The sequence below is a fragment of the Gopherus flavomarginatus genome, chromosome 1 (genome assembly GCF_025201925.1).
Source record: "Gopherus flavomarginatus isolate rGopFla2 chromosome 1, rGopFla2.mat.asm, whole genome shotgun sequence".
Classification (NCBI taxonomy): domain Eukaryota; kingdom Metazoa; phylum Chordata; order Testudines; family Testudinidae; genus Gopherus; species Gopherus flavomarginatus.
This window is the reverse complement of record NC_066617.1, coordinates 45,120,175-45,139,568: the sequence shown is the minus strand read 5'-3', so window position 1 is coordinate 45,139,568 and position 19,394 is coordinate 45,120,175. Positions and strand designations below refer to the sequence as shown.

Below are 19,394 nucleotides of genomic sequence, written 5' to 3'. Positions count from 1 at the left end.
TACATTAAATTAAAAATAATATGTGCGCACACACTGTTCAGGTGTCACAAGGTAGTGGCAGTTGACCTATTGGCAGTGCTGTAGCTTAAACATTTTACAGCTAATGCAGAACTGATCCCCTAATGAGCTTCCACTTGTTACTAACAATATCCTGAGTAAGTATTCTGGTTATTTTGACTACAATAGGCAAATTACAGTGCACAGACAGACTTGTTGACATTATGTGAATATTTTGATCTATTAATATAAAGTCTTAACACTTTTTAAAGGAATGGAGACACCCCTCATTCATCACAAACCTTCATCACCAACACAACCACCATTTGACTTTCTGGTGTGTCTTACTACTACTTACCATAGCACACTACATGTTCGAAGTGCTGTGCAAACATTCACTTGCCTCTAAAGCAGTGGTTCTCAACTTGCAGTCCGGTCAGCACACAGTTGCAGCCCATGAGACATCTTCAGGGCCATACAGGTAGTACTGGATGCAGCCCACAATGGTAAATAGGTTGAGAACCACTGCTCTAAAGAGTAATCATTGAGGCCTACTGCAAGAATTCATGACAGATCAGATTTTCCTCACTGACCTTCTGGTGAATCAGTCATGCCTGACTGTTCATAGCTTTGTCCTCTCCTGGCTGTCAGAAAAATTGATGCCAACAGTGGAAAAATGAAGTCATCTTTCTTCCAAATCTATTTCCATCATTCCTTTCCTGTTTATTTTCAGCAACCCTACTACCTTTCCTGTCCTACAAGATCAAGCACTATCACTTTTGTCTTCTCTTCAAATCATGTTTTTCTCCTCTTCATTTCCATCACTAAACCCTTTTATCATTTCACACCTCATCTATCTGGGTTATTATAACAGTACCTCAGTGCTTCCCAAAGAATGAATAACTATATTCAAAATAGGTCAGCTGTATAACTTTCTCCCTATTTTCCCCATCATCCTCATGTATTACTCTTCTCTCTTACCCTCTCTCACACTGTCCTTGACTTTGCTTCTGTTGATTCATTCTTTCTTGCTACAGTTAGTTGTACAACCCTAAGCTGAGGTATGAATTTTACATTTCCTTCCAAAGATCATACTAATTTCCTTCAGCCATGTGTTCCAAAGCCTTGGCCCTTCTCAAGAACATCCTGAATTTTACCCTTGAGGATAACAATTTCATAGATCTGGAGGAATGAAGCTGAGAGGTCACTGTCACAAAGTCTCTGAGACACCAGGGGCCACTTTCTATGGAGGGCCCTGCAGAATGGGCCAGACTTTGAAACTGATGGTTTATTCTGTAAGGAACAGTGACTGGAGCACTGAGGTGATGTGCTATCAGTGGCTGGTGTTGGTGATGCATTCTGCAGGCTGAAGCATTCTGGTGTAAACAGTTTGTTTTTAAATGCTGCATGCTCATAGTAAGGAAAAATGAGTTGTATTAATCCAACCTGGAGATCAAGAGGCTCATGAAATAATCCAACAGGAGACTTATAGCCTTTGTGTTAATTTCATGCAGATGTTTTAAATTTAAAAAAAACAGGAGGGGGTATTTTTGCAGCTACAGCTATTTAAGCATCCAACAGCTTTCAGAGGTAGCCATGTTAGTCTGTATCAGGAAGAAAAAAAAAAAAAAAAAAAAAAAAAGTCCTTAGGGCACCTTAGAGACTAACAAATTTATTTAGGCATAAGCTTTCGTGGGCTAGAACCCACTTCATCAGATGTATGAAATAAAAAAAATACAGGAGCAGGTATAAATACATAAAAGGATGGGGGTGCTTTACCAAGTGTTAGGTCAGTCTAATCAGATAAATCAATTAACAGCAGGATACCAAGGAAGAAATTTTTGAAGTGGTAAGAGAGTGTAACCTCCCTTGGTATCCTTCAGATAGATGCCATAGCCCTATAGTATCACATATCAGACAAATTTACAGGTATGAATATGGGCCTTCTCATCAGTGGAAATATGGAGATATCCCAACAGCTGTCTCCATTCCAAGACCTGGCCTGAAACGTGACTGGAGAAGGTCAGGATATTGACAGTGGATGGGTGCAAACTCATTCTCTCTAGTGACTCTCCTTGGCCTCTCCACTTTAAACACAGCTATGAAAATCATCCACTTTCCTACCACAATGACCATAGCCAGTGCCGCTGAATTCCTTCAGAGGCTTCTTCTCACCTTAAATATCAAATTCAGTCCTATAGTTCTCCCCTTCAAAACCCTACAAAAACTTAGTTCCCATCTGTCTCATGGTGTTTGGCTTGCTGCTGTCTAAATGACGGGCTTAACAAGCCTTTCATTTCCTTCTCCAACTCTTGTCCACTGTTTCTCCTCCCCCACCTTCCCCAAAGTGTTTTATATGTTTTAGCTTAGGCTGCAAGCTCTTTGGGACAGGGAAACAGTCATTCACTTGTATATAAAGAAAAAATTGCAGTATTTTTTTTTTTTTTTTAAATACACAAACCCTGGAGAGTTCTTGCAGCCAACAACAAAAAAACCTAGGTCACATTCAGAGCATAGCCACCCCGAACAGATCAGGTAATAGTAATGGAGAGCTCACTCACAGTTGCTGTTACATGGTAATAGGTACATTGTGTGGTCTAATAAACTCTGAACTCTTGCATTAAGTCCCATCCTACACAATACTTTGAATTTACATATTGACTTTCATCAGAAAATCTCAAAGTGTTTTAAAGAGGTGAAGTTTCTTAACTTTAAAATTTGCTCTGAGTTGCCATACTGTACTACGTCAGATAATTATAATGTTTTCTTTTATTACATATTTCCAGCATTATTAATAGGGGACAATCAAGTGCTAACAGATTGCCAAAATAATCAGTCTCTTTAAAATATGCTCTGCTAGCACATTTGTCTTAGAATGAATTACTTTTAATTTATATAAGATGTACAATATTACATCTGACAAATTAACTCTTCTCTGTAAAATGTGTGTACACTTTGCTGGTTACTGCAGTGATTTTGATTTAAATACCAAATATATACATTTAATTTTAGTGAGTTAGTGTGTAAAGTAAAAAAAATTACTACACTTCCCTTTTCTGCAAAGATGCATTTTTTGCTGGTTAGCATAAAGAGTGAAATGAAAATAGACACTTAAAAACAATAGCACACATTAATTCATCATCGAGCTCTAATTCATTACTTGTCCCCACTTTATTACCAGCAATTGGTATTTAATGTTGAATCCACAACATAAAATCAGTTAAATTTTCAGTCTTATCATGCAGAGCACATATGATTTACTTGCTGTTTTCTGCAGCTTGGTCTACCACCATAACCACATCAGTCAGGGCAGGGGATGCGGGAAACCCAGGGAACCCACACCCAGCCGACATAACTATGCCAACCTAGCTGCATCTACACTGAGCACTGTCAATGGAAAAATGCTTCCGTCGCCATATCTAACTTCATTCAGGGAGGTGGCATTCCTACACCAACAGAAAACGTGCACCGATGGAAGGAGTTAATGTCAACAGTACAGCTAGCACAATCTCCATAGTGTAGATACAGCCCGAGATAATTAAACCCCTTGCAATTATTTTCATTATGGGGCTTAATATAGGAATAAGCCATAACAGGGTCTCAACTTGTAGTAACAGTTTAGAAAAAGAAAAGCAAGAAAACCCGTTAGCGAATTGTAGGGTTGTTTTCACTGAAGTGTTTAAAAACAAAAGCCAACCCACTAATTAATTTATTCCCAGCTAACTCCAGGTATTAACATATTTGTACAGGCTAGTCTAGACACTCACCAATTGTTTGTTCCAGAGTGATTTCCTAAACTTTAGAAGTATACCATTTTAATAAAAAACTAGAAATTATTGTAGCCTGGAACTGTGGGTGAGGTAATCTTTTACTGGACCAACTTCTGTTGGTGGAAGAGACAAGCTGAAGAAGCTTGAAAGAAGCTCTATGTAGTTCAAAAAGCTTGTCTCTTCCACCAACAGAAATTGGTTCAATAACTGATATTACCTCACCGGCTTGTGTCATGTCCTAGGACTAACACAGCTAACTTTACAAAATGTGTTAGCCACCTTGAGGTAATTTGCCAATTAACCAAAGTCAAAAACACTAGTGCAGACATACCTTGTGTGTGTGGAGAAGGGAGAAAGGACTGGAAGATCGTTTTGAAGACTACAACACATACTTCTACTTAACTACTACATCCCTTTTCTTGTTTTCAGCAGAGTTGGCACAAGATTTTTTCTTTGTGTTTCAGTTGCTACTGTACTTTGGAGACGTGATAAGAAAAGTTTTTTTCTTGTGTGTATGGGAAAACTACTAAATGCAATAACATAATTCATACTAATTTGCGTATCTTCATCTCACATCAGCTCAGTACCCATTAACTAAAACCATTTATTTTAATTACTCTTTCATCATCTGACATTGCTCACCCTCACTCAGCTTATAATCATTTGTCATTTGTCATCTAACAAAATTGCATTTTTTTTACCTCACTGCAGTCCTCATGTGGAATGCCATCTAGTGGCTTTATCTGGGAAGATACTAGCCCTTACCCATTTAAAAAAAATCTTATTGTGGATTACTAGCAATACTACAAATAAACAAATCCAGCTAAGCTATGGAACCCATTAAAAATTGGAGGCATCTATTAAAAACCTCTCATTAACATAACCAAAAGATACTTTAACTTGGCAATAATCTTTTAAAATGAATATTTTAGAACTTCATTTTTCAAAATGTAAACATTCAGATATTTACAAAATATAAACTAGCAATTTTGTCCTGAAAACATCAACTGGTCAGCTACTGTAACAGCTCTGTCCATTCAATTCAGTATAAATATAAATTTTAAAAATATTTAGAAATTCTACAAATGTAGTAAATTAATATATATTTTGTTCTGTATTACAGTACTTTCCCAAATACATGCTTGGTGCTGTAAAAATAGGAACACCCCCTACACACACCAAATAATATGCACTCTAAACAGATATGTCAAACATTTAAAAATATGCAAGCAAAACACAGTGGTATGATACTACAAATCTAGTTTCTTTGCCTGTATACTCTCCCCAACGATCTTCTCCTTACCATTTCTCCAGTATCCTAAATGTATTCAACTTTAAGCTTGCTCTTGCCTGTATATTAGGTATTTGGATCTCATTAGTTCCTCGTAACAAAAAAAGCATAGGTTAAATCAAACTACTTATGTGAAAATTCATAAAGAAAAGTCCACCACTATGAACGATGTATGATATTAAACTCCTAAAAGTCGAGTCCATATCCAACCATTAATACATTTTGAATATCTAAAATATATATTTACAATTACCTCCTGAACATCAAATCCAATTACAGTAAAGAATGGTTGTGCAGTTTTTGTTACTGAAAATACCACTCAGTAGCTGAAGCCCCATTTTCCTTTGTTTCCTCACAGGTTTATAGGTCAAAACACTTTGATATATTTACAGATATTTCAAATCAAATCAAATCCTGCCTGAAGTGTGAATAGCTATTCTTTAGTGACAAAAAGATACAGACTTAGACTCTTTTCATTTAAAAGTTGTAAAACATCTTTTCCATACAAAATTTCAACATCTCATGTTGAAAATGCACATAACCGTTTATTTGGTGTTGCCCAATACTTTTATCTCCTCAGCCACAACCTGGAATCTCAACATTCTGGAGCTCTTATTTTTGTATGAGTATCAACTCAAAGCAAGGTCCCAATCCATGTCAGTTTACTGGTATAATCTGATAATTTGCTTAAAAAAGAGTACATGAAATATTTCACATATGCAGTTGGCTACTCCTTACCTGAAAATACTTGTATTGAAAATTACAGTCACCTGTGCACTAGATAGCCATATAGACAATCCCTTACTTTAGCATTCAAGTCTAATAGCATTTATACGTAATCAATTTTCATAGCAGGGATTCCAACCCTTTGTAATAATACTCTTCTATATATAGCAGTGCTAAAACGTCTCAGTTTATGTATTTTTTTCAATGGGAATAAAACAAATAGCCTTTGCAAAACAAGTGGTGCATTTGGGAAGAACAGTTTAATCAAGTGGGCTTAGCAAATGAAACATGCCTACTGTGTACAGAGTTCTAGCTTTGCCATATCCTAAGCTGAAAATGCCTCTATCACTCACTTTTTCTTTGGACTTGTTAATTATCCCCCGCAAGAGGTTAACTGCCTTGTATATACAAGTAATGTGAAGTAAGTTCCACGTAACTACCCAACATTTTGGAATCTTAGTTGTAGTCTGCTTGCTAACTTCATGGTATCTCCACGATGAACTGCAGATTAGAGTTCTCCTGCAACATCATCCATGTCTCTAAATGCAACAGTTTTTAGTTAAGGAAATAGCCTCTCCAAAACTAGCTGTTTTATATATGAATGTACTGGCAGTCTATTAATCTAAATCTTTAATGCTCACTGAGTTCTTCTGTATAAAACTGCATTGTTAGCCTCTGAGGAACAGTATGTAAGCTATATGTCACTTGCAAACTTGAAAGCATTGCTTGGATCATGGTACTGAAAGAATAAATAAAAATAGCCTCAGCTCTGATCCCTGTGATTTCTAACTGTTATGCTTTTCAATGTTGAACTCTACAGGTTTATTAAGCACATTGAAATATTTTCTTCACAAATGATCTTACTCTATTCCCATTTAAGTAAATAGGAAAACAATCTGGCCCAAACTATCAATTATGAATGTCAAGTTCTTTTATCTGAAGGCTATATGCCAGTTCACATCAACACAGCATGAGCTGAGTTATAGATGCATTTGTATACTCTTAGGATTATCCTCAGTGATTCTCAAATCCTTAAAAATTACCAGCACACTATCAAACAAAATTCACGTGTGGAAGAATAGTGGAACTTTAAGTTTAGTACTTTTTGCCTCTATTAGTTAAAAAATTTTGGTTGCAGACTTGTTTTTCATTATTTCCTTTTTCCCCAGAGTGACTTCCAAAACTTTACAAATGTACCACTTTAATCAAAAGTATCAAACGGACACAGTTTTATCTGTATTTATCTCACCACGGCTGATCATCAAGCATTTGTGTAAAATGCAGTTCACCCCTTCCTCTTCTTGCCTTAGCCAGTTCAGTGTAGCCACAATCCAGAGTCTGAGACATGAAAATTGCTTCTATGCTGATAAAATGTCAAGAAGTGGATCAGACAAGAAAAGAAGGGTAATTACACAGAAGAAAGTTTCTGTTTCTGCTTAAATATATTGTTAAATCAACAAGCTAGGGAAGAAAATAATCAGATTGCTCAATAGCTTAAAGTTTTAGTAAAGCATTTTTGCAAGAAAGTCAGACTGGACCTTTACATCCTGCTAAATGTAAATAGAGGCAAAACAAATCATATACAAAAAGCTATTTTCTTTAATTTAAAGACAAACAATTTTCAGTAACATGATACTAATATTTAATTAAGTGTTTTTTTCGATTCTCAAGTAGTTACAGAAATAATGCTGACTATTATATTGGCCATCGCCATTGGTCAGTAGGAGGTTCTTCAACTAAAGGCTCCCATGGTTTCCACTGTGCCATTTTTCTTGCCAGAGAGAGCTCACTTTCAGCCTGTTGATAAAAATATACAAGAGATTTTTAATTTTAATTATATTCTGAAATATTAATCTAAATCTAACTAATCTATAATTGGAGAACATATTTTATGAATTTACAAGCTCTTTGGATACCAAAGTTCCATGTAGAGTGCTTTGCAAGCAATTCAGTCATTGGGCCAACGGATCACAAAGCAAAGCCATAAAATCTATTCTCATGTCTGATGTGGCACCTTAGAGACTAACAAATTTATTTCAACAAGTACTCCTGTTCTTTTTGCGGATACAGACTAACATGGCTGCTACTCTGAAACATGTCTGAACAGTCCATGAAGCCCACTGTAATTATGATAGAGTTCAAATTTACAAGAGTAAGTAGAATGGCACTGCAGTAAATTAAGAAAATGCAGAAATTTGCATTTCTATCTGCCCTACCGCTAGGGCCATACCAAGTTCATAGTCCACTTTGGTCAATTTCAAAGTCATAGGATTTTAAAAGTTGTAAATTTTATTATTTCAGCCATTTAAATCTGAAATTTCACAGTGTTGCAATTGTAGGAGTCCTGACCCAAAAGGAGTTGTGGGGGGAGTCACAAGGTTATCACAGAGGGGTTGCGGTACTGCTACACTTACTACTGCCTTCAGAGCTGGGCAGCCAGAGAGCAGCGCCTGCTGGCTGGGAGCTGAAGGCAGAGCCGCTACCACTAGCAGTGCAGAAGTAAGGATAGCATGGTATGGTATTGCCACTCTTACTACTGTGCTGCTACTGACAGGGCACTGTCTTCAGAGGTGGGTGCCAGGCCAACACTCACCGCCCTCTGGCTGCCCAGCTCTGAAGGCAGCATAGAAGTAAGAGTGGCAATACTGTGACCCCCTCCCAAATAATCTTTCAACTCCCTCTCCCCCCACAACCCCTTTTTGGGTCACGATCCCAGTTTGAAAAACACTGGTCTCCCCTTAAAATCTATACAGTATAGGGGAAAAGCGCACAAGACAACCAGATTTCACAGTCTGTGACATGTTTTTCATGGCCGTGAATTTGGTAGGGCCCTACCTATAGCTACAGTTATGTCATGAGCGGTATGTTCTTACAAGAATTCTCTATTTGTGACATAACCTCTACTTTAAAAAAAGCTAGAAGTGTGCAGTTTAATTATCTGATTAGTTGAACATGAGTGAGAAAAAACTCTGAATAAAAACAGAATAGCAGCAACCCAACTTCTCTTAAAGGCAAGCAGAAAATGTAAATTCTTATGTGTATTGCAGTAATTCCTAGGGTGCTCCAAGATACTAGGTGCTATACAAACATAACGAAAAGATTCTTCTGCCCTGAAGAATTTACAATCCATTTGTAAAAGGAGATTAATCAGATATTGAATTAAGGCGGATTTATAACTAAATTAAAACAAATTGTAGAATTATGTTATATAACCCCAAATAGCATGAATGAGATCATTCATTACAAACATACCTTTACCCTGCCAACCCAAGATCAGATTACTCAACACCCACTCCAAGTGACACTGCAGCATATTGGTTCCCAAACTAAGAGTGAGGTTGCCTAAAAGGAGTTCAAGACCATTCCAAGCGCGGAAATGGTCTTAGCTCCATGTAACCAACAGAGCAACTCAATCCACATCTTTGGGGGAAGGGAGGGAAACAATTCACAGAGAAACTTCAGGCTCCAAGGGCTGCTCTGTCACCTTTCCTGTCTGACTGGCACCCATACGAGAGGGAGCTACCAAAGATTCCATACTCCCAACTCCAGTGCTTCCTAACTGAAGAGCAAAGAATGACCGACACCTCTTTATTAAACCACCCACCTTCCTGCCTTTCCTCCCTCCCTCCCACATCATGGCCATGCAGTCTGAGAACGTAACAAGCAGGAGAGGTTGTTCAAGCAGTACACTTCTCCTCTTTGGCCCACAGGAATACTTGAGCACTAACATTGTTCCTCTAAGCCAAGCATGGATCCCTCTTAGGGTTCGTATGTGGGTAGGATAGATAATCCTGGGGAAATTCTGTGCCACTGTGCATGCAGAATTTGTGCTGAAATTAACATTGAGAGTGTTGAATTTCCTTTTTCCCTCACCACAGAAATGGGCTGCAGAACTGTTGCAAGAAGAAGACACTGCTGCGGTGGGGAGGGAGGAGGAGCTGGAGGGTTCCTGGCAGCTGCAGTTCCCAGCATGTGCTGAAGGAAGGAGGTGGCATGCAGAAAACTCCACACAAACCCAGGACCCAACATCAGGCTGTTTCTCCCTCTGGCTCCCTGGGCTCTGGGGGTTAGGTTGTGTGGGTGTCTAAGCTGGGAGGGGCCCGCAGCTGGGCTCTGGAGGGGAAGGGATGCAGGTGTCTGGGCTAGGGGGACCCACAGCATATGAGTGTCTGGGCAGGAGGGAGCTCTGCAGCTGGGCTCTGGGGGTTTCTGGGCTGGGAGCACCCCACAGCTGGGCTCTGGGGAAGGAAGGGGCACAAGTGTCTGGGCTGGGAGAGAGCCCTGGCTGGGCTCTGGGGGGTAGGGAGTGCAGGTCTCTGGCCCCCTGCTAGGCTGGATGGGCAGAGAGACAGGGTTTTCTTTAACTCTGAATTCCTGGGGGAATTTTTTTGTGTCTGTATTCTTACAGCTTCAAAAGGCATGCTGCTATTCTATATTTAATACACTCTTAATACTTGTCATTTCTGTTTTCACAGAAGAGAAAGAAAGCACTCGTATCTAGTTGTTGCTCTTCAGCAAGGCATTTTTAAACAGTATCAAACTTTACCTGTATTATCACTTCTTCTATCTGACCACTTTTCATTTTGTCTTCTAGTTTTTGCACATTAGGTTCCTGTGAATTCAGGTAAGATAAAATAAAATGTTTAGTTTTATTTTAAAATCTCAAGTGCAGAACTCAAAGACAGAACTTAAAATAGATCACACACAGTGTCCTTTTCTTCCTAAATGGAACCACTCAAATGAGTTAGCTTCAAGGTGACCTATTTTACACTGCAGGAATACATGATTCCAGTACTGTTCTTTCCTGCTATAAGCAATGTCTCATTAAAAATATAAAGAGAAATACCCCCCCCCCAAAGATATTTTATTGCAATTCAGATGTACAGAGAAGCAAAAATAGCATTCTGTTGCACCACAGATTGTGGACAGAAAGTGTGATCATAGCTTTCTGGAGAAATAAGATATTCATCCATTCAACAAGTCACTGTAGTCAAACAAAAGCAAGAATTCAACACTAGAATGAGCTATTGGACCCTGCCAGATAGAAAAGTGGTTGTTTAAAAAAAATGCTGAATGACAAGAAAGAGCTAAAAGAATAAGTGAGTGTAAATAAAATACCCAGAAGTCTGCTATTCTGCAAGTCTTCAGATAATTACTTTCTATTTCTATTTTTAGCAGAAATCAGTGATGAGACACCATTGCTCTTTTCTAGTAAAATACACAAAAGAGTAGTAGTTTATGTAATCAGAAAGAGTACGTGACCTTGATCATCTCTCTGAAACAAATAACTTCTGGATGTTCTTTGAAGATAAACTGAGATTTTGAGAATACTATAGTCTTTGTTGTACAAATTCTGTATATAAAATATTTACAAGTAGTGCTATACTTACTGTTTTTACCATGTTAAACCGCTCATTTACAATCTGTTCAGTGTATTTCCTATATGCTGCATCTTTGGGGATGTCCTGCAGAGCAGCGAGGATTTTTGTATACAGTATTCTCAGGTGCTGAAATGATTGGAAGACATGGAAGTGTGTAAATAGTAAATGACTGTTAACAGAAATATTTAAATAATCAGCAAGCCCACAAAGTAAAACATAGAGAACTACAGCATTCAAATTCACACTGGCTATACCAATAAAGTAGCTGGGTCTGACTGCAGAATTCTGACCTGGGTTTGGGCCAGGATGTGTTTCAATTTGGGGTTCCAGTTTGGACTCATCTGTAGAGTCTAAAATTACCTTGCTAATCTTGTTTACTACTTTCCTCATGAAGTGTGCTGTGAATATTTTAATCTGTTCTCAAAATCTGGCCCTTAATCTATCCCAGAGATGTTAATTGGCACAAAGCCTTAAAGAAAAAAAGCAAATAATCAAAACCAAAGATACTGCCCTCCGTCCCCCCCCACCCCAGTCCATTAAAAAGGGCACCTATTACCGGTGCTGATGTTAGGATTTCATTTACATTCATCTGTAGAAAAGTCTGTGGATTTGAATGAACACCCTCCGCATGTTTTTAAGAAACTTCAGGAGTTAGGAAAAAATTCACAGCAGCTGGGAAACAGATGAGATTGGGTTGTAGTAGGAGAAGGTGGACAGTGGAACCAACAGGGTAACTTCTGAGTGGAAAGAATAGGAGTGGGAAGGGCAAGGAGCAGAAGCAGAATTATACAGACAACAGTGGGAGAAGAAAAGGAGAACAGCCTTGTTAAGACCAAGGGATTAATTGCAGCCCTAAATTTACTCTTATAAAAGTTGTAAGACAGCCCTGTAGATATGGCTCTTTATCTGCAGGAGCTTTATACTCCTGTTAACTCTTTCCAAGCAACAGTAGCAGTGGCACTGGCATCAGCTCTCCCTAGTGGGATTATTGCATAGTCTGAAAATTTCAACGTTTTAGAGAAAGATATGGGATTGCTGTAATATTAAACAATCTAAGAGTCCTTTCAAATGTTAGTGGAAAATCTTATGTGCTAGATCAGTGGCCCCCAAACTTTTACCTTGCACCCCCCCTTGCCCCTGCCTGCTTTCTCCCCCCACAGCCAGAAGCAAGGCCACTGCTCTGGGAGGGGGGGAAGCAGACAGGGGTAAGGGAGCCAAGGCTGGGGGCAACCGAGCCGTGTGGGAAGGCAGGGGGGCCTGGGCGGGACCAGGAGCAGAGCTAGCAGCTGGGGGGCAGGAGCAGAGCTGAGTGTTGTTCTCTCCTCTTCTCCTCTCCCTCCCCCGTGGGGGCTGGTCCAGGCCACAACATCCCCCGAGGGGGTGCATCCCACACATTGGAAACCTCTATCCTACATGAAATAGCAAGCTACTTCCTTAGGAGTGCCACTGAGAATTATCAAGAGATTTATTCTTTGTATTACAGTGATGCCTGCGAGCTCATGTCTTGAGCCAAGGCCCCACTGCACTAGACACTATACACACCTAACAAAATATGGGTCCCTGCTCCAAAGAGTTTACAATCTAGACACCGCTCCTGCCCCGTAGATCAGGTACAGTGAAACCCCGCTATAACACAATCTTTGGGGTACAAAAAATCCCATCGTGCTAAATGCGGGGTCGCAGTATAGCAAGGTTTCAAATCAGTCAGGTGCCTACTGCCCAGCAGGGGAGAGGAGCTGTGGCCCCCCGCCTGCCGGGGACACAGAACTCCGGGGCTGCAGGTGCTGGTGCTCTTTGTCCCCGGCAGGCGGGAAGCCGCGGCTCCTCTTGAAGCGAGAGGGAAGCCGCAGCCCCGCACCTGTATTATACTGCACCGTACTGTATTATACTGTACCTTAAAGGGGAGCCAACCTGCGATCGCATTATAGAACACAAAATATCTGCAGAAGAACTGCCTTTTTTTAAACTTTTAAAAGTAAACCCTTCCAGGCCGAAGCCAATATTCTCCATCAAACTGAATGTTTTGGAGCTGGTCAAGTTTTAGATTTCAAATAACTGTTCTCCCTGTAGCATCATAAGAGACTTAAAATATAAATATAAATAAATTAATGGAGATATCCTATTTTCTAGAACTGGAAGGGACCTTGAAAGGTCATCAAGTCCAGCCCCTTGCCTTCACGAGCAGGACCAAGTACTGATTTTGCCCCAGATCCCTAAGTGGCCCCCTCACGGACTGAACTCACAACCCTGGGGTTAGCAGGCTAATGCTCAAACCACTGAGCTATTGATCCCTCCCCTGCCCACCAAGGAGGGGAGTCAAGCAAAACAAGTGAAAACTCTGATTTCCAGTCTATGTCAATTAGATATTAAAATATACTTGAAACATACCTCGTGAGGATTCTCAGCTACAGCTAGTCCCACGAGCCCAGTGGTCTGCACAAACAGAACACATTTAGTAAGCCAAAGCATTTATTTCAAGTCTTGCTGTAATACACACTACTGACTCATAACATCAGTGAACTGAAACATATATTGGGAATTACAGCATTTGGAGTTAAGGGTCAGAAAAAAAAAAATCACACAAATCCACAGGGCTGGGAGCAAAGATCCTCCAGCTCCCTTTTCTGAGGGCTTGCCTTACTTACAGCACTGCAACTGCACTTCTCCCGTCTGCATACTTAATCCACCTCTCCAAGAGGTGGTAGCTATGTCGATGGGAGAAGCTCTGCCAACATATCGCTGTCCACATAAGGGGTTAGGTCAGTATAACTATGTCACTGAAAATCCACAGCCCTAGCAACTTAGTTATCCTGATACAGATCTGTAGCGCAGACCGGCCCATAGCCAGCGCAGCGATGGGTGCACTACAAACGCGGAGAAGAAGGGGGCAGCGCACGTTAAGTAGAATTAACGCGTTCCGTTCCGCCCCGCCCCCACCGGCTTTCACACGGGCTATTGCTCTGCTTTGCCCCCACAGCAAAACGAGCAGGCAGCACCGCGGGGCTCTCGGCGTCAGGGACTGTCCCTGGGAAGGGCCCTTGCCAGCGCCGGCTGCTCGGCGCGTCCCGAGGATCCTCGGCTGCAATCGGGGGGGGGGGGGGGGGCGGTTAACCAGGCTCACCACCGTGAGTGTCCGCCGGCCGCCAGGCCTGCCCTTCCCCCGGGGGAGCCCGAGGCAAGCAGCCCCGGGAAGGGACCCCTCAGAGACCCGGGCCAGCAGTGAAGCAGAAGCCCCTGACCCCGGCCCTCACCTTCTTCAGCGCCCCGGCCATGGCTGCGGACAAGCAGTACAGCGCTGACTCCAACGCCGCCAACTGAGCAAAAATGCGCATGCGCCTCGTCATATTAGCGAAGCTTTGGCTGTTGATTAGAGGACAAGCCGGGGGAAGACGAAGGCCGCATGCGCCTAGGAGGCCGGGCCTGAGAGCGAGGAGGGAGGAGGGGGGAGTTGTGTCTCTGAGTGCGCGTGCGTATGCGGTAAGGTAATCGCAGGCGCTGTTTCTAAGCGGGGCTGGCGCGAGAATGGAGGATTGGAGAGTATGAGGAATGCGCATGTTCTCCGCGCAAGAGCGTCGGTAGCAAAATGAGCATGCGCTACCTGAGCTCAGCGAGCGAGCCCATGAGCGGCTGGTACAGCGCTGTGCTTGTGTCTGGCGCCCTCTGGCGGGTGGAGGGGGAGTCACAGCGGCAGGAGGGTTGACCGCCCGCACACGAAATTACACTGTCAAGGTGTCGTGAAGCGAGAATGGGGCTTGTTCGGGGCTCTGGAGTGAGCCGGCTCCTGCCAGCCCCAGATGCACCACATGCCGGAGGATCTTGGCCCCAGCCCCTCTTGACATGCTGTGTAATGGAGGACTCTCATCCCCCAGCACTACGGTCATGCCCACAGCCCCATGAACACACTGCAGGAGAGGGGCTCTCCACTTGCATCTCGGGGGTGCCAGTTACACTGACAGTCTCAGTGCCACCGAGAGAAAAGTGATTTTGTGGTTCTGTAAGCAGCCAGTCCTCTGTCTCCCTGCCACCAGTCACTGGATACCTACTGAAGTACATGTAGTACTGTGTCACCTATCAGAGGGGTAGCTGTGTTAGTCTGGATCCTCTAAAAAGCGACAAAGAGTCCTATGGCACCTTATAGACTAACAGACATATTGGAGCATAAGCTTTCGTGGGTGAATACCACTTCATCGGACGGATGATATCAGATTCACCCATGAAAGCTTATGCTCCAATACATCTAGTACTGTGTTTCCAGGGCTGTCAGCGGTTGATGCTCAGTGGAGCGCTCTTCCCTTGGGCTGCTCCTTGACATGTGCAACTGGAGTCGGGCTGTCCATAATTTATGTAACACATTTTTGGTGATTTTTCAAGACCCACTCTTTGTAACACTGAAACAAACATGGAAAATTAAGGCCCCCCACCCCGCTGCCATCCTCAATGCAAGATGTAATTTTTGGTGGACACCAGAACTGCCTTCCAAGCTTTCTCTGTTGTGAAGACTGAATATATGGAACCAATTCTTGGTCCCAATGAAGTCAATGAGCATTTTTCCACTGACTTCAGTGAGGTCCAAGATTAGCTCTTAGGACCTGATCCAAAGGCCTTTGCAACCAATGAGTGGTTTTCTTTTACCAGGATCAGGCCCTTGATGATGGTAGGGATGTGTGTTTATGGCAGGTGCATTCTCTGTGCAGGATGGGACATTAATAACATTTTATGTCTCTGAAAAGTGTTTTATATGGTTTTTGAAAGCACTTAGTGACACCTACAGTTTGATAGTTATCATATTAGCTAATGAATCAAAGCATTATTTACATATATTTGGAATACATCAAAATACACTGCTGAGAACATGGAAAAGAATTGTTTAAGATTTGCAGTCCAGAATGATACTGCAGGTGTCCCTGCAGCAATTATTTTGATGTAAATAGTGTTGGTAACAAGTTCAAATCAGTTATTTCTGGATTAGATGCCATTATAAACTTGGTTACTAAGGACAGACGAAGAAAAAACAACTAACTTTGCTTCCTCACTTAACTAACTCACTACTCACTTCATCCATTCATTATGCTTCGCTCTATTTTTCATAGTATATCTGAATATAATTTTGCAGTGCTGCCCAACTACATGAAAGATAGTTGCCCTAGCTTCTAGATGGGAGCTGTTTAGTTTAAGAAACTCCAACGGGAAAAACCAGGAATCTCATGTTTTAGCTGCTTCTATGAACTTTTCTATAGTGCAGTAGTGCCTGGGGTCCCTGTTTAGAATGGGGACCCCATTGTGCTTTATACCGTACAAACAGATATGAAGATGGGGCAATGTAGCTATGACAATTTGTCTCAGCCTCAGTTTAAAATCTAATAAAATTAATTTGATCAGAGTGGTTAAAGGATAGGCAGAGATACTGGAAGCTTGTGGTCCTCATCTCTAATCTGGGGTGAGTTTAGGTACTTGTGCCTCACTCACTACATAGATAATAAAAAAAAATGTACAATAAAAAAAAACAGGACGTAACTCATTCTGCATCTGAGCTGTGTTTGTGTTGGTAAATAAATTAAATGGAGAAAAAATCCATTTGCCACTCACACCGTGGCTGTGGTTTAACTTGCTAGATACTAATGTCCCTGATGGCATTACTCAGAGCTTCTTGGTCAGACTTGTCAACATTGACTATCATGCTGTGTCTCCATCTTCTGTGTTAAATGGAAATTATTAAAATCTAGTCAAAGACTAGGACTCGCTATCATGGAATATGTAAATCTTGGCATCACATCAGGCTCACCACGTCTACAAAAGTTTGAATAGTGAGAGATTGGGAGCTATTTTGTGAAATAAAGTGATGTGACAAGATCTGTCACTGTAGAAGACTAAATATTTGTACAACAGCTAAACCTTTCTTGGTTTTATTTCTTTTTAGCTCTATGTATATATGTTACTACATTTTTTTAATACAGCTAGTGAGTTTAAGTTGGCAGATCATTTATTTTCTTAACGAGAGCTGTTTGAACCAATCAAGGAACAAATTATCTTATTATACCAGTCAGACCTCATGTTACTTTTGATAAGATTCTAGAGAAGTCATGTGTAATACTTTTCTGTGGGGTGGAGTCTGCTTATGTTACGGTTGTACAAGGTCAGACCTTAATTTAACTCCCAACTACATACTTAATTTTAGAAATACCACAAGACGCACCAGCGTGCAGGGTACTATTCCTGTCTGTTCAAAATACAGGCCCCAGAGTAACAATGACAAGATGATGGGTTGAAAAGGTGAGAATATAATATGTTTTATCTGTATCTTGCCAATTAGCCTAATGGTGAAGTAGATTAAATTTGTGAATAATGTGTAACAGAGTGAATCCAGATTTAAACTGCTATTAAATTACTGTATTGGTGTGAATAAAGTCTTCAGGCTTGGATACCTAAAGGCCTTCCAGTTATAGAGAACAAAGTTAGGACTGCTTAATTTATTTCAAAAATGTGAAATCTGATTAATATGTCTCGCTCGCATAGCACTAAACACCTGCCTGATATGCTTAATAGTAATAAATTATTGACACATCTGTTTCTAAGCAAAGACTCAATTTCCATGATTTGTGAGTATTTCAAATCTTTTGAACTGAAAGAGAGTGGCTTAAACTGGAACAAATTCTTTTCTATGAAAATTGATCCTTCAGGTTTAAGATGCATAAATACTCAAAAATTAAAAAATCTACAGTAATCAGTAGTTTCTTGGGAACTTGTTTTTTTTCAGGATAAAATAAAAATGAAACAATTCAATCTATTAAAAAAATTCTGGAAAAATATTATTGATCTTATGAAGATTACTATATCTGTGCCTTAACAACAGTATTTTCTAGAAAAAGCAACTACCGTCTCATCTAGCAATGAGCTTGGTCTGAAAAATGAAGAACAAATTTTCCATGGGTGAAGGAAAGGGAATTTGCTGCTGCATCTTTTAACAGCCTCTTTGCTACTTTATATACAAGTAACAAGTATATCAGACAAAATATTCTTCTTGTGCTGCCCAATGTACCAGTGTTCAGCCATATTCCATTGTGATCCTAGTGGAATATTCACACTTCAGCAGATTGTCATCACCTCAGATAGCATCTGACCAGCAGTGATATAGCAAATCAGGTACCCAAAGCATTTATAAACCTCCGTCAATGTCTACCACATGCACTTTGGTGAGTTATTTACTTCATCATACTTGTTCTACCATGTCACAGCCTCTTGGCCACTGTATTAGCTTTTTCCATTTTATTATTAATTATCATCATCATAATCTCATACAGGATAAGTGGTAATGTCTAGAAAGACACTTTGGAGAAAATATATGCCAAAACCACCGCTTACCTGACCCCAGATAGGCTGAGTTTGTGCTCCAGCAGAGTTCTGTGATGACTGTGAATTCTGAGAAATCACAGCAGAAGAGAAGTCTATTGTCCAAGCAGGTATTGACCTTGTGGGTCTAGAAAGAAAAACTATATAATTTTATAATAATTTTAAGTCCCTTCTTAGCTTTTCTTTTAGTGCTGGGGTTGGTTTGGGCATGCATCATATTTTTCTGAGAAGTAAATGGAATTTTTGTAACGTTTTATTAAATTATTTGTATTTCTACAATGTGTGAAAATCCTGATCCTGCCAGGTAGTGAGTGGTCTCAGTTCCATCTGGAGTCAATGGGAGTTGAGGGTACTCAGTACCTTGTGGGATTGAGCCCTACATGAACATCTACCCTGCGTAAATTGTACCAAACCACTGATAGTGTTCTTATTCAAGGTGCTTTCTATCTATGGGCCTGATCCAAAGCCCACTGAAATCAATGAGAGTTTTTCCATTAACTTCAGTGGGCTTTGAATCAGGCTCTAAAGGTATAAGGGAATAGAGATGGTCAGGAATTTTTTGACCAAATGGTTTTTGTAAGAAAATGCCAATCAATCAAAACAAACTTTTCAAGGTAATGTATCAGTTTTGACAAAAGTTTTTTCAGGTCCAGAATGAAATTTCTATATGTGTAAGAGGGGAAGGAAGAGAAACCAAGAGACCCCCTCCACCACCATCACCACCACAAGAACAGCCAATAACCAAGGTCACTCACCTGGGGCATAGGAGACCCTGGTTCAAGTCCTTGTTCCAAATCAGGCAGAGTAGTGGGTATACAGCATGTTCATACAGATTTGATATAGCTAGATTGCTTCCTAGGCTGATGGATTTTCAGAAGTTTC

General features: G+C 40.7%; 2 protein-coding genes across 6 annotated transcripts in view; one reads left to right on the top strand and one right to left on the bottom strand.

Moving 5' to 3' along the window:
• Positions 1–3,149: 3,149 nt before the first annotated feature.
• On the bottom strand, positions 3,150–19,291 carry NDUFA5 (NADH:ubiquinone oxidoreductase subunit A5). Of its 2 annotated transcripts, XM_050936390.1 has the most exons (6): positions 19,268–19,291; positions 18,525–18,581; positions 13,554–13,598; positions 11,175–11,291; positions 10,331–10,396; positions 3,150–7,581 (listed from the first exon to the last, which is right to left on the bottom strand). In XM_050936390.1, exons 1-6 carry the CDS (start codon positions 19,274–19,276, stop codon positions 7,480–7,482), a joined length of 396 nt encoding a protein of 131 aa, XP_050792347.1. In that variant the 5' UTR covers positions 19,277–19,291; the 3' UTR covers positions 3,150–7,479. The 2 variants fall into 2 exon arrangements, with proteins under 2 accessions (XP_050792347.1, XP_050792346.1); XM_050936389.1 differs by lacking the exons at positions 18,525–18,581; positions 19,268–19,291 and adding an exon at positions 14,417–14,705 and having other exon boundaries at positions 6,939–7,581.
• ASB15 (ankyrin repeat and SOCS box containing 15) overlaps positions 17,108–19,394 on the top strand; it is a 39,700-nt gene continuing 37,413 nt past the window's right edge. The window contains exon 1 of one of the 4 annotated variants that reach the window (XM_050936224.1): positions 17,108–17,435. The gene's annotated coding sequence lies outside the window, so the exon portion shown is untranslated. The remainder of the gene's footprint in view (positions 17,436–19,394) is intronic. The other 3 variants (XM_050936228.1, XM_050936227.1, XM_050936223.1) reach the window with 3 other exon arrangements.

What these genes read in the sequence shown, in the direction of transcription:
- NDUFA5 (XM_050936389.1), bottom strand. Translation starts at nt 14,509, where the DNA reads ATGACGAGGCGCATGCGCATTTTTGCTCAGTTGGCGGCGTTGGAGTCA. An exon ending in TAGCTGAGAATCCTCACGAG is followed by an intron (nt 11,292 to 13,553) that starts GTATGTTTCAAG and finishes CAATCATTTCAG; the next exon opens with CACCTGAGAATACTGTATAC. An exon ending in GGTTTAACATGGTAAAAACA is followed by an intron (nt 10,397 to 11,174) that starts GTAAGTATAGCA and finishes CTGAATTCACAG; the next exon opens with GAACCTAATGTGCAAAAACT.